Source organism: Eptesicus fuscus, chromosome 18, assembly GCF_027574615.1.
Source record: "Eptesicus fuscus isolate TK198812 chromosome 18, DD_ASM_mEF_20220401, whole genome shotgun sequence".
Classification (NCBI taxonomy): domain Eukaryota; kingdom Metazoa; phylum Chordata; class Mammalia; order Chiroptera; family Vespertilionidae; genus Eptesicus; species Eptesicus fuscus.
In genome coordinates, this window is record NC_072490.1 from 34,409,001 (window position 1) to 34,421,970 (window position 12,970).

Genomic DNA, 12,970 nt, shown 5'->3' on the forward strand with positions numbered 1-12,970 from the left:
AAAAAGAAACAAAATTATAAAAAAAAGAAACATTATATATTTGAGATCTTGTCCATAAAATGTTTAACCAAATCTAATTGTATCCACTGCTTCTTGTGAGCCATCCCACAGGAGTGCAATGGAGGACAGTTTAGGTGAATAATAGTCTAGACTCCTTTTGTCACCTTGTATTTAACCCCCTTTACCCTCTTTGTCCTCCCCCTACCCGCTTCTTCTCTGGTAACCACCATTTTGTTGTCTGTATCTATGGGTTTATTTGTTTTGTTTTGCTTTTTGTTTGTTTGCTTTTTGTTTTATATCCCACATATAAATGAAATGATATGGTTTCTTGTTGTTTTCTTTCTGACTTATTTTAATTAGCATAAGACTTTCAAAATCCATCCATCTTGTCATAAATGGCAATATTTCATCATTTGTCTATTAATTCTCACCCAAAGATATTTTTTTATTGGTTTTTAGAGAGTGGGAGAGGGAGAGTCAGAGAGCAAGAAACATTGTGAGAGAGATACATGGATTGGTTGCCTCCTGCACGTACCTTGACCAGGGCCTGCGGCTCGAGCCTGCAACCGAAGTACATGCCCTTGACAGGATTTGAACCCGCGACCCTTCAGTCCGAAGGCCGATGCTCTATCCACTGAGCCAAACCGGCTAGGGCAATATTTCATCTTTTTATGACTGAGTATTAGTATTCCATTGTGTGTATATGTATATACCACATCTTCTTTATTCAACCATCTATCAGATACTTGTGTTGTTTGCATGCCTTGGCTCTTGTAAGTAATGCTGCAGTGAACATAGGTATCTATATATCTTTACAAATAAATGTTTTCAGAATTTTCAGGTAGATAACCAGAAGAGGGATTGCTGGGTCATATGGTAGCTCTAATCCTTAATTTTTTTAATATAATATATTGATTTTTTACAGAGAGGAAGGGAGAAGGATAGAGTGTTAGAAACATCGATGAGAGAGAAACATTGATCAGCTGCCTCCTGCACACTCCCCACTGGGGATGTGCCCGCAACCAAGGTACATGCCCTTGACCGGAATCAAACCTGGGACCCTTCAGTCCGCAGGCCAACGCTTTATCCACTGAGCCAAACCGGTTAGGGCTAATCATTAATTTTTTGAGGAACCTCCATGCTGTATTCCATAGTGGCTACACCAGTTTATATTTCTACCAGCAGTATGTGAGAATTCTCTTTACTCCACATCCTGTGCAACATTTATTTCTTGTTTTATTGATAATAGCCATTCCGACTACCTCATTGTAGTTTTGGTTTGCATTTTCCTTACAGCTAGTGATGTTGAGCATTTTTTTATATATTTGTTGGTCATCTGTATGTCTTCCTTGGAAAATGTCTATTCAGGTCCTCTGCCCACTTTTTAATTGGATTGTTTGGGGTTTTTTTCTTGTTGAGTTGTTCTTTGTATATTTTGGATTTTATCCCCTTCAGGTAGTTAACATTTGCAAATACCTTCTAGAATTTGGTTGGTTGCCTTTTTGTTTTGTTAATTATTCCTTTTGCTGTGCAGAAGCTTTTGGTTTGATGTAGTCCTATACTTTGGCTTTTACTTCCCTTGCCTTTGGTGTCACAAATACCCCCCTGAAATGAAGGTCCTGAAGTTTGGTGACTATGTTTTCTTCTATCTATCTTATTGTTTCCAGTTTTATATTCAAGCCTTTAAACTACTTTGAGTTCATTTTTGTGTGTGGTGTCAGATAGTCTAGTTTCACTCTTTTCAGTTTCCCCAACACTATTTATTAAAGACTTTCCTTTCTCCATTATATGTTTTTGGCTCCTTTGAAAAGTAGGTGCCCATATATGTGTGGGTTTATCTCTAGGCTCTCAGTTCTGTTCCATTTGTCCTTTCTCTGCCAATACCTTATTGTTTTGATTACTATAGTTTTGTAGTATAATTTGAAGCCAGGGAGTGTGATACCTATAGCTTTGTTCTTTTTTTCCAGGATTGCTTTGGTTATTTGGGATCTTTTGTGGTTCCATACAAATTTGAGGGTTTTAAAAATTCTATTTCTAAGAGAAATGCCACTGGGATTTTGATAGGAGTTGCATTAAACCTATACACTGAGTGGCCAGATTATTATTAAACCTATACACTGAGTGGCTATGCATTCTGATATATGTGTGTGTATGTATGTGTGTATTGAGTGGCCAGATTATTATGCATTTTGAGATCATAATAATCTAAAATATATATATATTAGAGGCCTGGTGCATGAACTCGTGCATGGGTGGGGTCCGGCCTGCCTGCTGGTCGAACTCCTGGTTGAGGGGACAATTTGCATATTAGCCTTTTATTATATAGGATATACACTGAGTGGCCAGATTATTATGCGTTCAGAGATCATAATAATCTGGCCACTCAGTGTATATTGCAACACTGTGTTGTAGTTTCCAATGTACAAGTCCTTCACTTCTTTTGTTAAGTTTATTCCTAAGTATTTTATCCTTTTTGTTGCAATTGTAAATGAAATTTTTTTCTTCATTTCTCTTTCTGATACTTTGTTAGAATATAGGAGTGCAGCAGATTTTTTGTACGTTGATTTTGTATCCTGTAACTTTACTGTATTTATTGTTTCTAATAGTTTTTTCATGGAGTCTTTAGGATTTTCTATATAGGAATCATGTCATCTGCAAATAATGACAGTTTTACTTCTTCATTCCAAATTTAGATGCCTGTTCTTTTTTCTCTTGCCTAATTGCTCTGGCCAAGACTTCCAGTACTATATTGAATAGCATTGGTGAGAATGGGCATCCTTGTCTTGTTCTTGATCTTAGAGGAAACGTTTTTTTTACCATTTAGTATGATGTTAGGTGAGGGTTTGTTATATATGGCCTTTATTGTGTTAAGGTACTTTTCTTCTATACCAATTGTATTAAGTGTTTTATCATAAGTGGATGTTGTATCTTATCAGATGCTTTTTCTACATCTATTGATATGATTACATGATTTTTATCTTTTATTTGTTAATGGGGTGCATTGACCAATTTGCATTGAACCATCCTTGCATCCCTGGAATGAACCCCACTTGATGATGATGTTTTATCTTTTTAACGTACCCTTGTATTCAATTTGCCAATATTTTGTTTAGGATTTTTGCATCTATGTCCATCAAAGATATTGGCCTATAACTTTCTTTTTTCTGTTGTTCTTACCAGGTTTTGGTATCAGAATAATGTTAGCCTTGTAAAATTAGTTAGGAAGTATTACTTCCTTTCAGTTTTTTTGGAAGAGCATGAGAATGATAGGTATTAAACCTTCTTTGAATGTTTGGTGGAATTCACCAGTGAAGCCATCTGGTCTTGGACTTTTGTGGGGGTTTTTTGAGAGTTTTTTTTATGACAGTTTCAATTTCCTTACAAGTGATCGGACTATTTAGGTTTTCTAATTTTTCATGTCTCGGTCTAGGAAGGTTATGTATTTCTAAGAATTTGTCTATTTATTCGAGGTTATCAAATTTGGTGGCATAAAGCCTTTCATGGTATTCTTGCATAATTCTTTGTATTTCTGTGGTGTCCATTGTAATTTCTCTTTCATTTTTTATTTTATTTGAGTCTTTTCTCTTTTTTCCTTAGCAAGTCTAGCCAGAGTTTTGTCAGTGTTATTTCTTTTCAAAGAACCAGCTCTTTGCTTCATTATTTTTTCTATTATCCTTTTGTTCTCTATTTCATTTATTCCCACTCTAATTTTTATTACTTTCTTCTATTGACTTTGGGATTTCTTTGTACTTTTTATAGTTCTTTAAGGTATAATGTTAAGTGGTTTATTTGAGATTTTTCTTATTTCTTGAGATAGGCCTGTAATGCTGTAAACCTTTTCGTACCATTTTTGTTGCATCCCCAAAATTTTGGTATGTCGTATTTTTATTTGTCTCTCTGTATCTTTTGATCTTTTGTTTTATTTATTTCTTCTTTGACCCAATAGTTGTTCAGCAGCATGTTGTTCTATCTTCACATATTCATGTTTTTGTCAGCTTTCTTCTTATAGTTTTATACCATGTTGATCAGATAATATGCTTTGGTATGATTTCTGTCTTCTCAAATTTATTGAGACTGGTTTTGTGCTACAACATGGTCTATCCTTGAGAATGTTTCGTGTGCACTTGAAAAGAATGTATATTCTTGTCATTTGGGTATGGAAAGTTCAATAAATATCAGATTTGTCCTTTGCTCTAATGTGTCCTTTTTTTTTAATCCTCCCCCACAGGATATTTTTGCCATTGGTTTCTAGAGAGAGTGGTAGGGAGGAAGGAGGGGGAGAGAGAAAGAAAAAAAAAAATCCATGTGAGACACATCAATTGGTTGCCTCCACACCTGTCCCTACAGGTGCTGAAAACCTGCAACTTAGTCACATGTCTTTGCCCAGGAATCGATCCTGTGACCCCTTGGTTCAGTCCTTGGGCCAGCGCTCTAACCACTGAGCAACTGGCCAGAGCACTAATGTAATTTAAGGTCGATATTTCCTTGTTTAACTTTTTATTTGGGAAGTTCTCATTATTTGTTTGAATAGGCTCTCTGTTCCCTTTTTTCTCTTTTTTCCTACTGATATACCTGTTATTCTTATGTTGCTCTTTCTAATGGAGTCAGATAATTCTCAAAGAGTTGTTTCTTTTTTTAAAAAAATTCTTAGTTCTCTGTCTTCTGGGTTGTTTCTTTCTTTGACCTCACTAATTCTCGCTTCCATCTAGTCTGCTCTGTTTCCCATGCTCTCTGATGCATTTCTCATCTCATTTAGCTTCAGAATTTTATTTGGCCCCCTTTTTTATAGTTCCAGTCTCTTTGATAAAGTACTCCTTTTGTTCATTCATTTTTTACCTGAGCTCTTTTACCCACCTTTCTGACTTCTCTTGTTACCTCATTGAGCAATCTTTAAAAAAAGAAAAAAAGTTTTTATTGACTTTTAGAGAAAGAAGCATTGATGTGAGAAACATTAATCCATTGCCTCCCATACATGCCCCTACTGGGGACTGAACCTGCAACCTAGATATATGCACTGACCAGGAATCGAACCCCCAATCTTTTGATGTACGGGACAACACTCCAACCAACTGAACCACCCGGCCAGGGCCAGAGCTACATTCTTTTTACGAGTGGTCACTGGCCCCACTGTGTTTTTGGAGGTCTCTCTACTAGGCTCTGCCAGGATGGGGGCAGGGACACGTTCATGATTTTGCAGCCCTGCTGTACTGTTTAAGATATCTCAATTTTCTCTATCTGGCTCTTTTGGATTGGGTAGTACAAGGGAGGCAAGTTCATGATCTTATAGCTCCACCCAACTGCCAGCAACAGTTGTAATCACCTCTGGGTTGCCCGGGTCTTAGCCTTCTTTGCAGGGTTCTTCAGCTGTTCTGATGCGTTGATCTTTTAGGCATGTTTGTATGTTGAGCAGGGGATCGTTTTTTGAATTATGTTAGTCTGATTTGTAAATTTAAGGGGAGAAACAAAGAAGTCTTCTTTTCACTATGATGCTGTGGTCACTGTAGTATATTTAAAATCATTGGCATAGCTCAAGATGCATCTGGCTTGCCCCAGGGGCAAATCAGCTACTCAGATTACTTGTGAGCAAAAGACTTAATTATTCCCTGTTCTGGCCCACAGGAGGCCCTGGAGGCGTGCCAGACCCGCATCTCCAAGATGGAGCTGCAGCAGCAGCAGCAGCAGGTGGTGCAGCTGGAAGGGCTGGAGAATGCCACTGCCCGGAACCTTCTGGGCAAACTCATCAACATTCTTCTGGCTGTCATGGCAGTTCTTTTGGTCTTTGTCTCCACAGTAGCCAACTGCGTGGTTCCTCTTATGAAGACTCGCAACAGGACGTTCAGCACTTTATTTCTTGTGGTTTTCATTGCCTTTCTCTGGAAGCACTGGGATGCCCTCTTCAGCTATGTGGAACGGTTCTTTTCATCCCCCAGATGATGCTGGCAAAAGAAGGCAGTGCTCCCTTACCCTCTGGCGAGTGCATGCAGCAAAGAATTAGACAGCAACTTACCTACTCTGAAGTTTTCTACAACAACAAAAGAGTTGAGTGAATCTGTTTACATTTAGAATAATGTTTTTTTCTTCAAGAGACGCAATTGCAATAGTATTTTTTAGATTTTATCCAAGAAGTTTTTTGGGCAAAATTCTTGGATCATTTTTATGTAGCATGATTTTCCTTGGGATGCAAATCTTAAACAGTCCTTTAACATGAACCAACAATCTGGAGCACACTGAAGGGCATCTAAAATGTGGCTTGAAAAACTGCACTAAAACCCACTAAAAAGATGCGAAAACCTGATTAGGGAAACCAATTAAACCTAACACCCTGCCTTGTCTGGGCTCACCACCTCTCCCCTCCCAGACTAACTTTACTGTGAAATCCTACCACATTCCATGTCTGAATTTTTGGATTCAGGGCGGATTTTCCTTGTCCGTGGAAGAACACATGGATCTCCCTGGCTTTCTCACCCAAGTTGGCCACTCGTGCTAATGCTGAAAGTATGATTGCTTTTGAACCTGGTCCCTTAACCTTTGCTAGGATACAAGTGTGAGAGCATCATGCCCCACAGGATCACTGCATAGTCCTACTACAGTATTTTGAAGTAGCCCTCCAAATACTTAATTTTAAGCAAAATCCCATGGCCGCACTTTTAAGGTTTTTTTTAAAAACATGTGTATAGTCATCAATTTAAAAAAAATAAATCCGAACAGCATACTTGAAGAATGTAATACTCAAACTCTCAGTGCTTCCTTATGGTTTCTAATAGGATTTTTTATTGTTAATATTATTGGGTGGTTTGTGTTTTTTTGTTTTGTTTTTTGAAAGGGTTGGGAGGGTCTTTTACTTTTCCTTTGAAATAAAGAAGTGATGTTTTTAAATGAAGAAATGTGTGGATATTTAAGAGTGCTGCTCCCTCTTGTCTTGAAACAGTTTGAGTAAAGGAAGACTTGCTATAAATGCTGCCCTCTGATGCCCTTGTTTTGTGATGCAGCTTAAACTCCCTTGTCTGGCTGCTGCTGCTGCTTTTTGCTATTTGCTGCCCCACCACCACCACCACCACTTCATGGGCTTGGCTTGGTTGGAGAGGAAAGGGGTGTGCAGGGAGAAGTTGTTTCCACAAACCAGCATGATAGGATAGAGATTTTTTTGCCCCAAGAGAATGTTCACTCAGTGAGTTTGGGCTGAGCTGTCTTTAGGAAAAAATGAGACTAAGAGAGTCATAAATAATTCCTTGTGTTTTCTTAATTTATTTGTTAACACCTCCTAATTACTGAAACCAAAGTGATTATGAATCTTCTGTCTGCATTTTGGCCCCTGCATCCTTAATTTCAAAGCTTTATTTTGTCTGCCTGAGAGAACTGACTGATGGCGATTCTCCCTAAAGAGCAGAGAAGGAGATATCAGGTTAGAAGGACCCAAGTTTGGGGTGTAAAGTGTTGTCAGCTTTCTATTCATATAGACTGACATTAACATAATTATGCTCAGTGGACTTTTATAGACAGTTTAGAAAAATGGACTGAGACTTCTTCCCCTTTCTATAACTAGTTCCACCATCTTGGTGGAACTTGGGCTTTTAGAGCTTATCTAGAAGGTGTATTTGTAGCATTAAGTCACCTCTTAGCCTCAGCTCTGTGCAACCAAGTAATGAGCAAGGGGCACATGATGTGCCCCAAAAAGAGAACATGCTTTGCCTGTTTCCCTCTATCCCGGGAAATTCCTTTGAAACTAGATTAGCATTGCCTTGTCTGTCTGACAGCATGGTTTACATGACAGCTCCAGCCTCTGGTGGCTTTGGCAGGCTGGCCTTCTCAGAGTCAGCATGTTGTTACCATAATCATTTTGATATTTTAACTCAGGTATCCCAGTCTTCATTCTATCCCCAGATGATTGTAGCATACCTGTTAGCTTTGTTGACCTCTCAAAATTAGTGCCCAGAGCAGGGACCAGGGTGGATTTTTTTTAATCACAAGGGAGACTTTTCTTTTAAAAAATAATTGGAACCAATTCATGTTCAGGCCAAAAACAAATTGTTCCCAAGCCTATGTATTGAAAATGTTAACTTTGTCTAAAAATATTGCAGTGATTTTAGACCGGAGTGCCAAAGGATACCATGACCTTGTTGAACTAGCACAGTTTGTTCTTTCTGTTTTAGCTTAAGGCTCAGAATAGAGAGCCACAGTTCTCCAGTTTTTCTAAGATGGAACCTTTGCGTCCCCTAAACTGTGTAAAGGCTACTAAGTTTTGCGGGCACTGGAAGTCACTGTGATAGATGAATTTAAATTATTCCTTATGCCTTGGGATGGTTTCTAGCAAAGGAATGTTTTTACCTCTGGAAAGCCCCCTGATCTCCCAGCCAAACATGCCTGTGCTAACTTTCCACTCTCCTCTCTCAAACTGTCCTAGGAAGGACCTTCAGGCTGGGTCAGGCACAGTAATGGCCCTTCTAGCTCTCTTGTTTCTTGATTGTTCAGCAGGCCCAACAGTTGTCTGCATTTAATGCTATTTGTAACTATGAATATGGTTTGATGCCTTTCTCCATTTTCTGCTGCCCATACCTGTTACCTTTGAGTTTCTTTGCATTGTGACTGTTCTTGGATTCTCTTGTCTGTTCAAAGCTCTTCTATAACCTTGCTCTAATGATTTAACAATTGTTCTGTAGGTGGAAAATTCCCATCATTTTAATGCTTCTTCTCTTTTAAAGACTACATGCATTCCCTTTGAAATGAAGCATTCCTGGATTACTTGTTAGTGGTGGTGCCTGAGGCTGGCTGTGGTAGCCTGGGTGACTATGTTCAGGTTATAGAATGACTAATATTTTACATTTTTTATGATAATTGAAGGACATGTCTGTCTGCTCCAATTTCAATTCCTTGGTATATACTCAGTGCATCCTAGCAAGGGAGGCTTTCTATTCCAGTGGCTTCTTAAGCAAAAGTAGGTTAAATTTTACACTTCACATTGACTGGGACCCTTTCTCTCCCTTGTACCCCCTCCACCCAAATGACGTAAAAATCTGATACCAAGGAAAATACTGAGATTAAGCCTTCCTTGCTAGTCATGTCCTAATAATGAGCATATTTTCATGTGTCTTTCACTGCCTTTGGTTTTGTTTCTAATTTCATATTCCTTTGAGGTACAGTCAGATGAAATGCTGAATTCCGAGAGAGTTCCAGTACAGAGCTGCCTTTCAGCTTTGGAAAATATGCATCCAAAACAAAACCAAATATTATAGTCAACAAATTCACAAAGGCAAAATTATGGTTCCCACCCCTAAATGAGACTGGGGATTTTGAATGTGGCTCTAAGAGTTAACATTTCAATCTGTGTGTTATGTATGCTAAGTGATATCCCCAGTAGGACTGACTACTAGACTGTAAGTGTGTTTTATCAAAGTGTGTAAGAATAAAAACTCGCACGAATTGAAAAGTAAAGAAATGACACTTGTGAACGTGTGAACGTTAACACTGTAGTTGATAGATCTTAAGCTGCTAATTGTTGAGAGAGAATTACATTTATGTTTTGTCTGGTTGCTGCAGATTCTCAGCAGCACTTTTACTGTATATACAAATTGAAATAAAGACCTCAGCTATTAACGAGGTGGTTGGACTTGGGTTTGTTTTGCTCTTTATTTTTGCATATTCCGTTTCCAGTGACAAGTTTGTCAGTCTGAAAACTTTCCACTAGTTTGTGCATTAGACACTGTGTGTATGTGTTGTGTGAGTGCGAGCATGTGCGAGTATATGTTTAGCCAGTATCTTGAAACTGTAACTGATAGCTGAGTGGCTATCACTGTCTCCCTGGATTTTATATACATCACTTCCAGTGTGGCACTTTGCCACAATTCCTTTAGACTGATAAGACTGCCTTTTAGACCTTTGGAGGGAGTTCTTTAGAGGCGATACTCCCCAATTCAGCATCTGAAGATTCCACAGTGGGTATGATAATCCCTGTCCATCGTTAATAAACAAATGTTATGATGGGTGTATAAACATACTTGGTAAATATTTAACATTTAGAGTTCCATATACATGTAAGGGGTTTATCTAGCCTAATTCCATTGAGGGTTTTGTTGTAGAGGTAGTAATTTCTTTATTTTTTGTTAATCCTCACCCGAGGATATTTTTTCATTGATTTTTAGAGAGAGTGGAAGGGAGAGACAGAGAGAGAGAAACATTGATGTGAGACGCATCGATTGGTTGCCTCCCACACGCACCCTGACCAGGGCCGGGGATCAAGCCTGCAACTGATATACATACGCCCTTCACTGGAATCAAACTGGGCCCCTTCAGTCACCGGGCCAATGCGCTATCCACTGAGTCAAACCGGCTCGGGCTGAGGTAGTAAATTTCTATTACAGCTTTTGATCTATGGGAAGCCTCTGGAAATCCAGAAGCTTAATCTTGCCTTTGACAGGGTAAAGTAATCTGCATTTCAGGATATTTGGGGCCACACTTCTGGTTTAGTAGCTCTGTTCCTCCTACCACATCTATGAACTAGAAACATCACACCCATCTTGATCCTACCTAGTAGATGTTGTGAAAATAAGAGAGATCTCTTGAGAAAGTTTTTAAAATTGTTGTGAGAATGCCCTTCCTTAAGCTTCTAGAAACAGAATGCAGGTTGTGCATTGCCCAATCCCAAGGGGCTCGATAAGTAAGTTACACTACGAAGGATACATCTTAGTGTTGTACAGTGCATAATGGGCACAAAGAGCAGCTCTGATTATAGGTGATATGCAATTTCAAAGCCTGCTTTATTTTCATTCACTAAAAACTTTGGAGAATGGAAGGCTGGTAGCATAAATCTGAGAAGTTGCCATGTAGCAAACAGTTTGGGGAGGTAGAGGACAGTATGGCCAACTAGAAAATGTGTGACTCACCTAAAGGATTCAAATGTGTTACTTTTAAACGCTATGGACTAAGTCTAGGTAGAGTAGCTACATTTGATAAGTACTTACTGAATGCCAGGCATAATGCTTGGTACTTGACATGTAGTTCTCACTTAATTCCCCCCACAATCTCCCATAAGCAATGTCCTCGTGGAGCTAAAGACAGTGAAGCATGAGTTAAGTGGCTTGCTCAAAGTTACACTGGTAGGAAATGGAAAATGAATGTGATGGGAAATAGATCTATGCAGGATATGTAACAAAAGATGGGTGTCCACAGCGTGTCAGTATAAGAGTTAATACAAACCAAGAAGAAAAGTCAACTCGATAGAAAATAGACAAAGGTTATGACAAAATAGTTCACAAAAAAAGAAATGAATTTCCAATAAGCATTCAAAAGAAAATGTTCAGCCTTGTGTGAAAATCAGTGCATTAAATTCCGGGGGGAGGGGGGGGAGGAGGGGGGGAGGGGGGCGTGCAGCCAGTTGTGGAATCGTCTCCTATTTACATTTAAGATATTTTTGGCCCTAACCGATTTGGCTCAGTGGATAGAGCAGGGGTCCTCAAACTTTTTAAACAGGGGGCCAGATCACTGTCCCTCAGACCGTTGGAGGGCTGGACTATAGTTTTAAAAAAACTATGAACAAATTCCTATGTACACTGCACATACCTTATTTTGAAGTAAAAAAACAAAACGGCAAAAACACCTGCATGTGGCCCGTGGGCCATAGTTTGAGGACGCCTGGGATAGAGCATCGGCCTGCGGACTGAAAGGTCCCAGATTCTATTCCAGACAAGGGCATGTACCTTGGTTGCAGGCACATCCCCAGTAGGAGGTGTGCAGGAGGCAGCTGATCAATGATTCTCTCATCGATGTTTCTAACTCTCTATCCCTCTCCCTTCCTCTCTGTAAAAAAATCAATAAAATATATTTTTTTTAAAAATAAAATATTTTTGTTTGTGTATGTAAATATATAGAAACATAACTGCATAGAAAACTGTCCCCAAATAGTTACTTCTGGGAAAGGGAGTAATGGTGGGACTTTGATGCTTGACTCTTGTAAAATATGGATCTCTTAATATGAATGTATTTGTGTATTTTTTAATTAAAAATATAAAAACTTAGCCGAGCTGGTTTGACTCAGTGGATAGAGCATCCGCCTGAAGGGTCCCAGGTTCAATTTCAGGTCAAGGGCACGTGCCCAGGTTGTGGGCTGGATCCCCAGTGGGTGGCGTGCAGGAGGCAATCGATCAATGATTCTCATCATTGATATTTCTATCGTTCCCTCTCCCGTCCTTTCTGAAATTATATATATATATATATATATTATTTCAGAAAGTAAAAACTTAAAGAAAATAAGTCCAATGAGGAGAGGTAAAAAAAAAATAAGGTGGATAGTGTTCCTAATGTCAGGCTATAATAGGCCATCTTTTTCTTTAGGATTGTTTTAGAAGAGGCTCTGGGCCAAGTTTCTTACAGCCCTGGATTTCTGGGCTTGGTGGTCAAATGGATGTCCTGATGCCAGAGGGCACAAGTGGGAAGTGTGCTTGCAGCAACTGGGATAGCCTATTCAGTTCAGCCCTTCATTCATCCAACAGCGATTGAGAGCCATTCTGTGTATAAGACTGCGCTGTGGGGATATGCTAAATCAAGGGGAAAGGAATGTGGCAGAAGGAGATACATGTTGTAATAGAGTCAGAAGCCATGTGTGGGAGTGAGGAGGAGGAAGCAATTTTGAGAGGGCAATTGGGAAAGGCTGGATGGAGGAGGGAGTGGTATCTGGGCTGAGAGATGATGGGTTTTTGATGAGTGGAGATGAATGAGGAGGGCATTCCACATTGAAGGAACAATATTAGCAAAACTCACAGAAGTGAAAAAGGCCAAGATGAGTAGTTCAAGCAATGGATGTGAGCCTTGGATGGCTAGTAGGCTGCCTTGGAAGAAAGTGTGAATCAATAACAAAGTTCAAGTGGTAGGGAAGGTTTTAAGAAATCTTGAAAGCCATGCTAAGGTTTGCCCTATGGTTGCAAGAGAAGCCATTAAAGCTGTTGGGAGGTGTAATGACCCAGCCTTGTGTTTAAAGGTA

General features: G+C 39.3%; 1 protein-coding gene across 6 annotated transcripts in view; it reads left to right on the forward strand.

Moving 5' to 3' along the window:
- The window catches only part of TMCC1 (transmembrane and coiled-coil domain family 1), a 181,490-nt gene that overhangs the window by 156,294 nt on the left and 12,226 nt on the right, over positions 1 to 12,970 (forward strand). For 4 of the 6 annotated variants that reach the window (XM_054708167.1, XM_054708166.1, XM_028127698.2 and 1 more), the window contains one exon: positions 5,620 to 9,609. The exons of 1 other annotated variant lie outside the window; for it this stretch is intronic. In XM_054708167.1, the coding sequence (XP_054564142.1) occupies positions 5,620 to 5,934 (315 nt within the window). In that variant the 3' untranslated portion in view covers positions 5,935 to 9,609. Of the gene's footprint in view, positions 1 to 5,619; positions 9,610 to 12,970 lie in introns of those variants that run through there. One more of the 6 variants, XR_008554504.1, reaches the window with a different exon arrangement.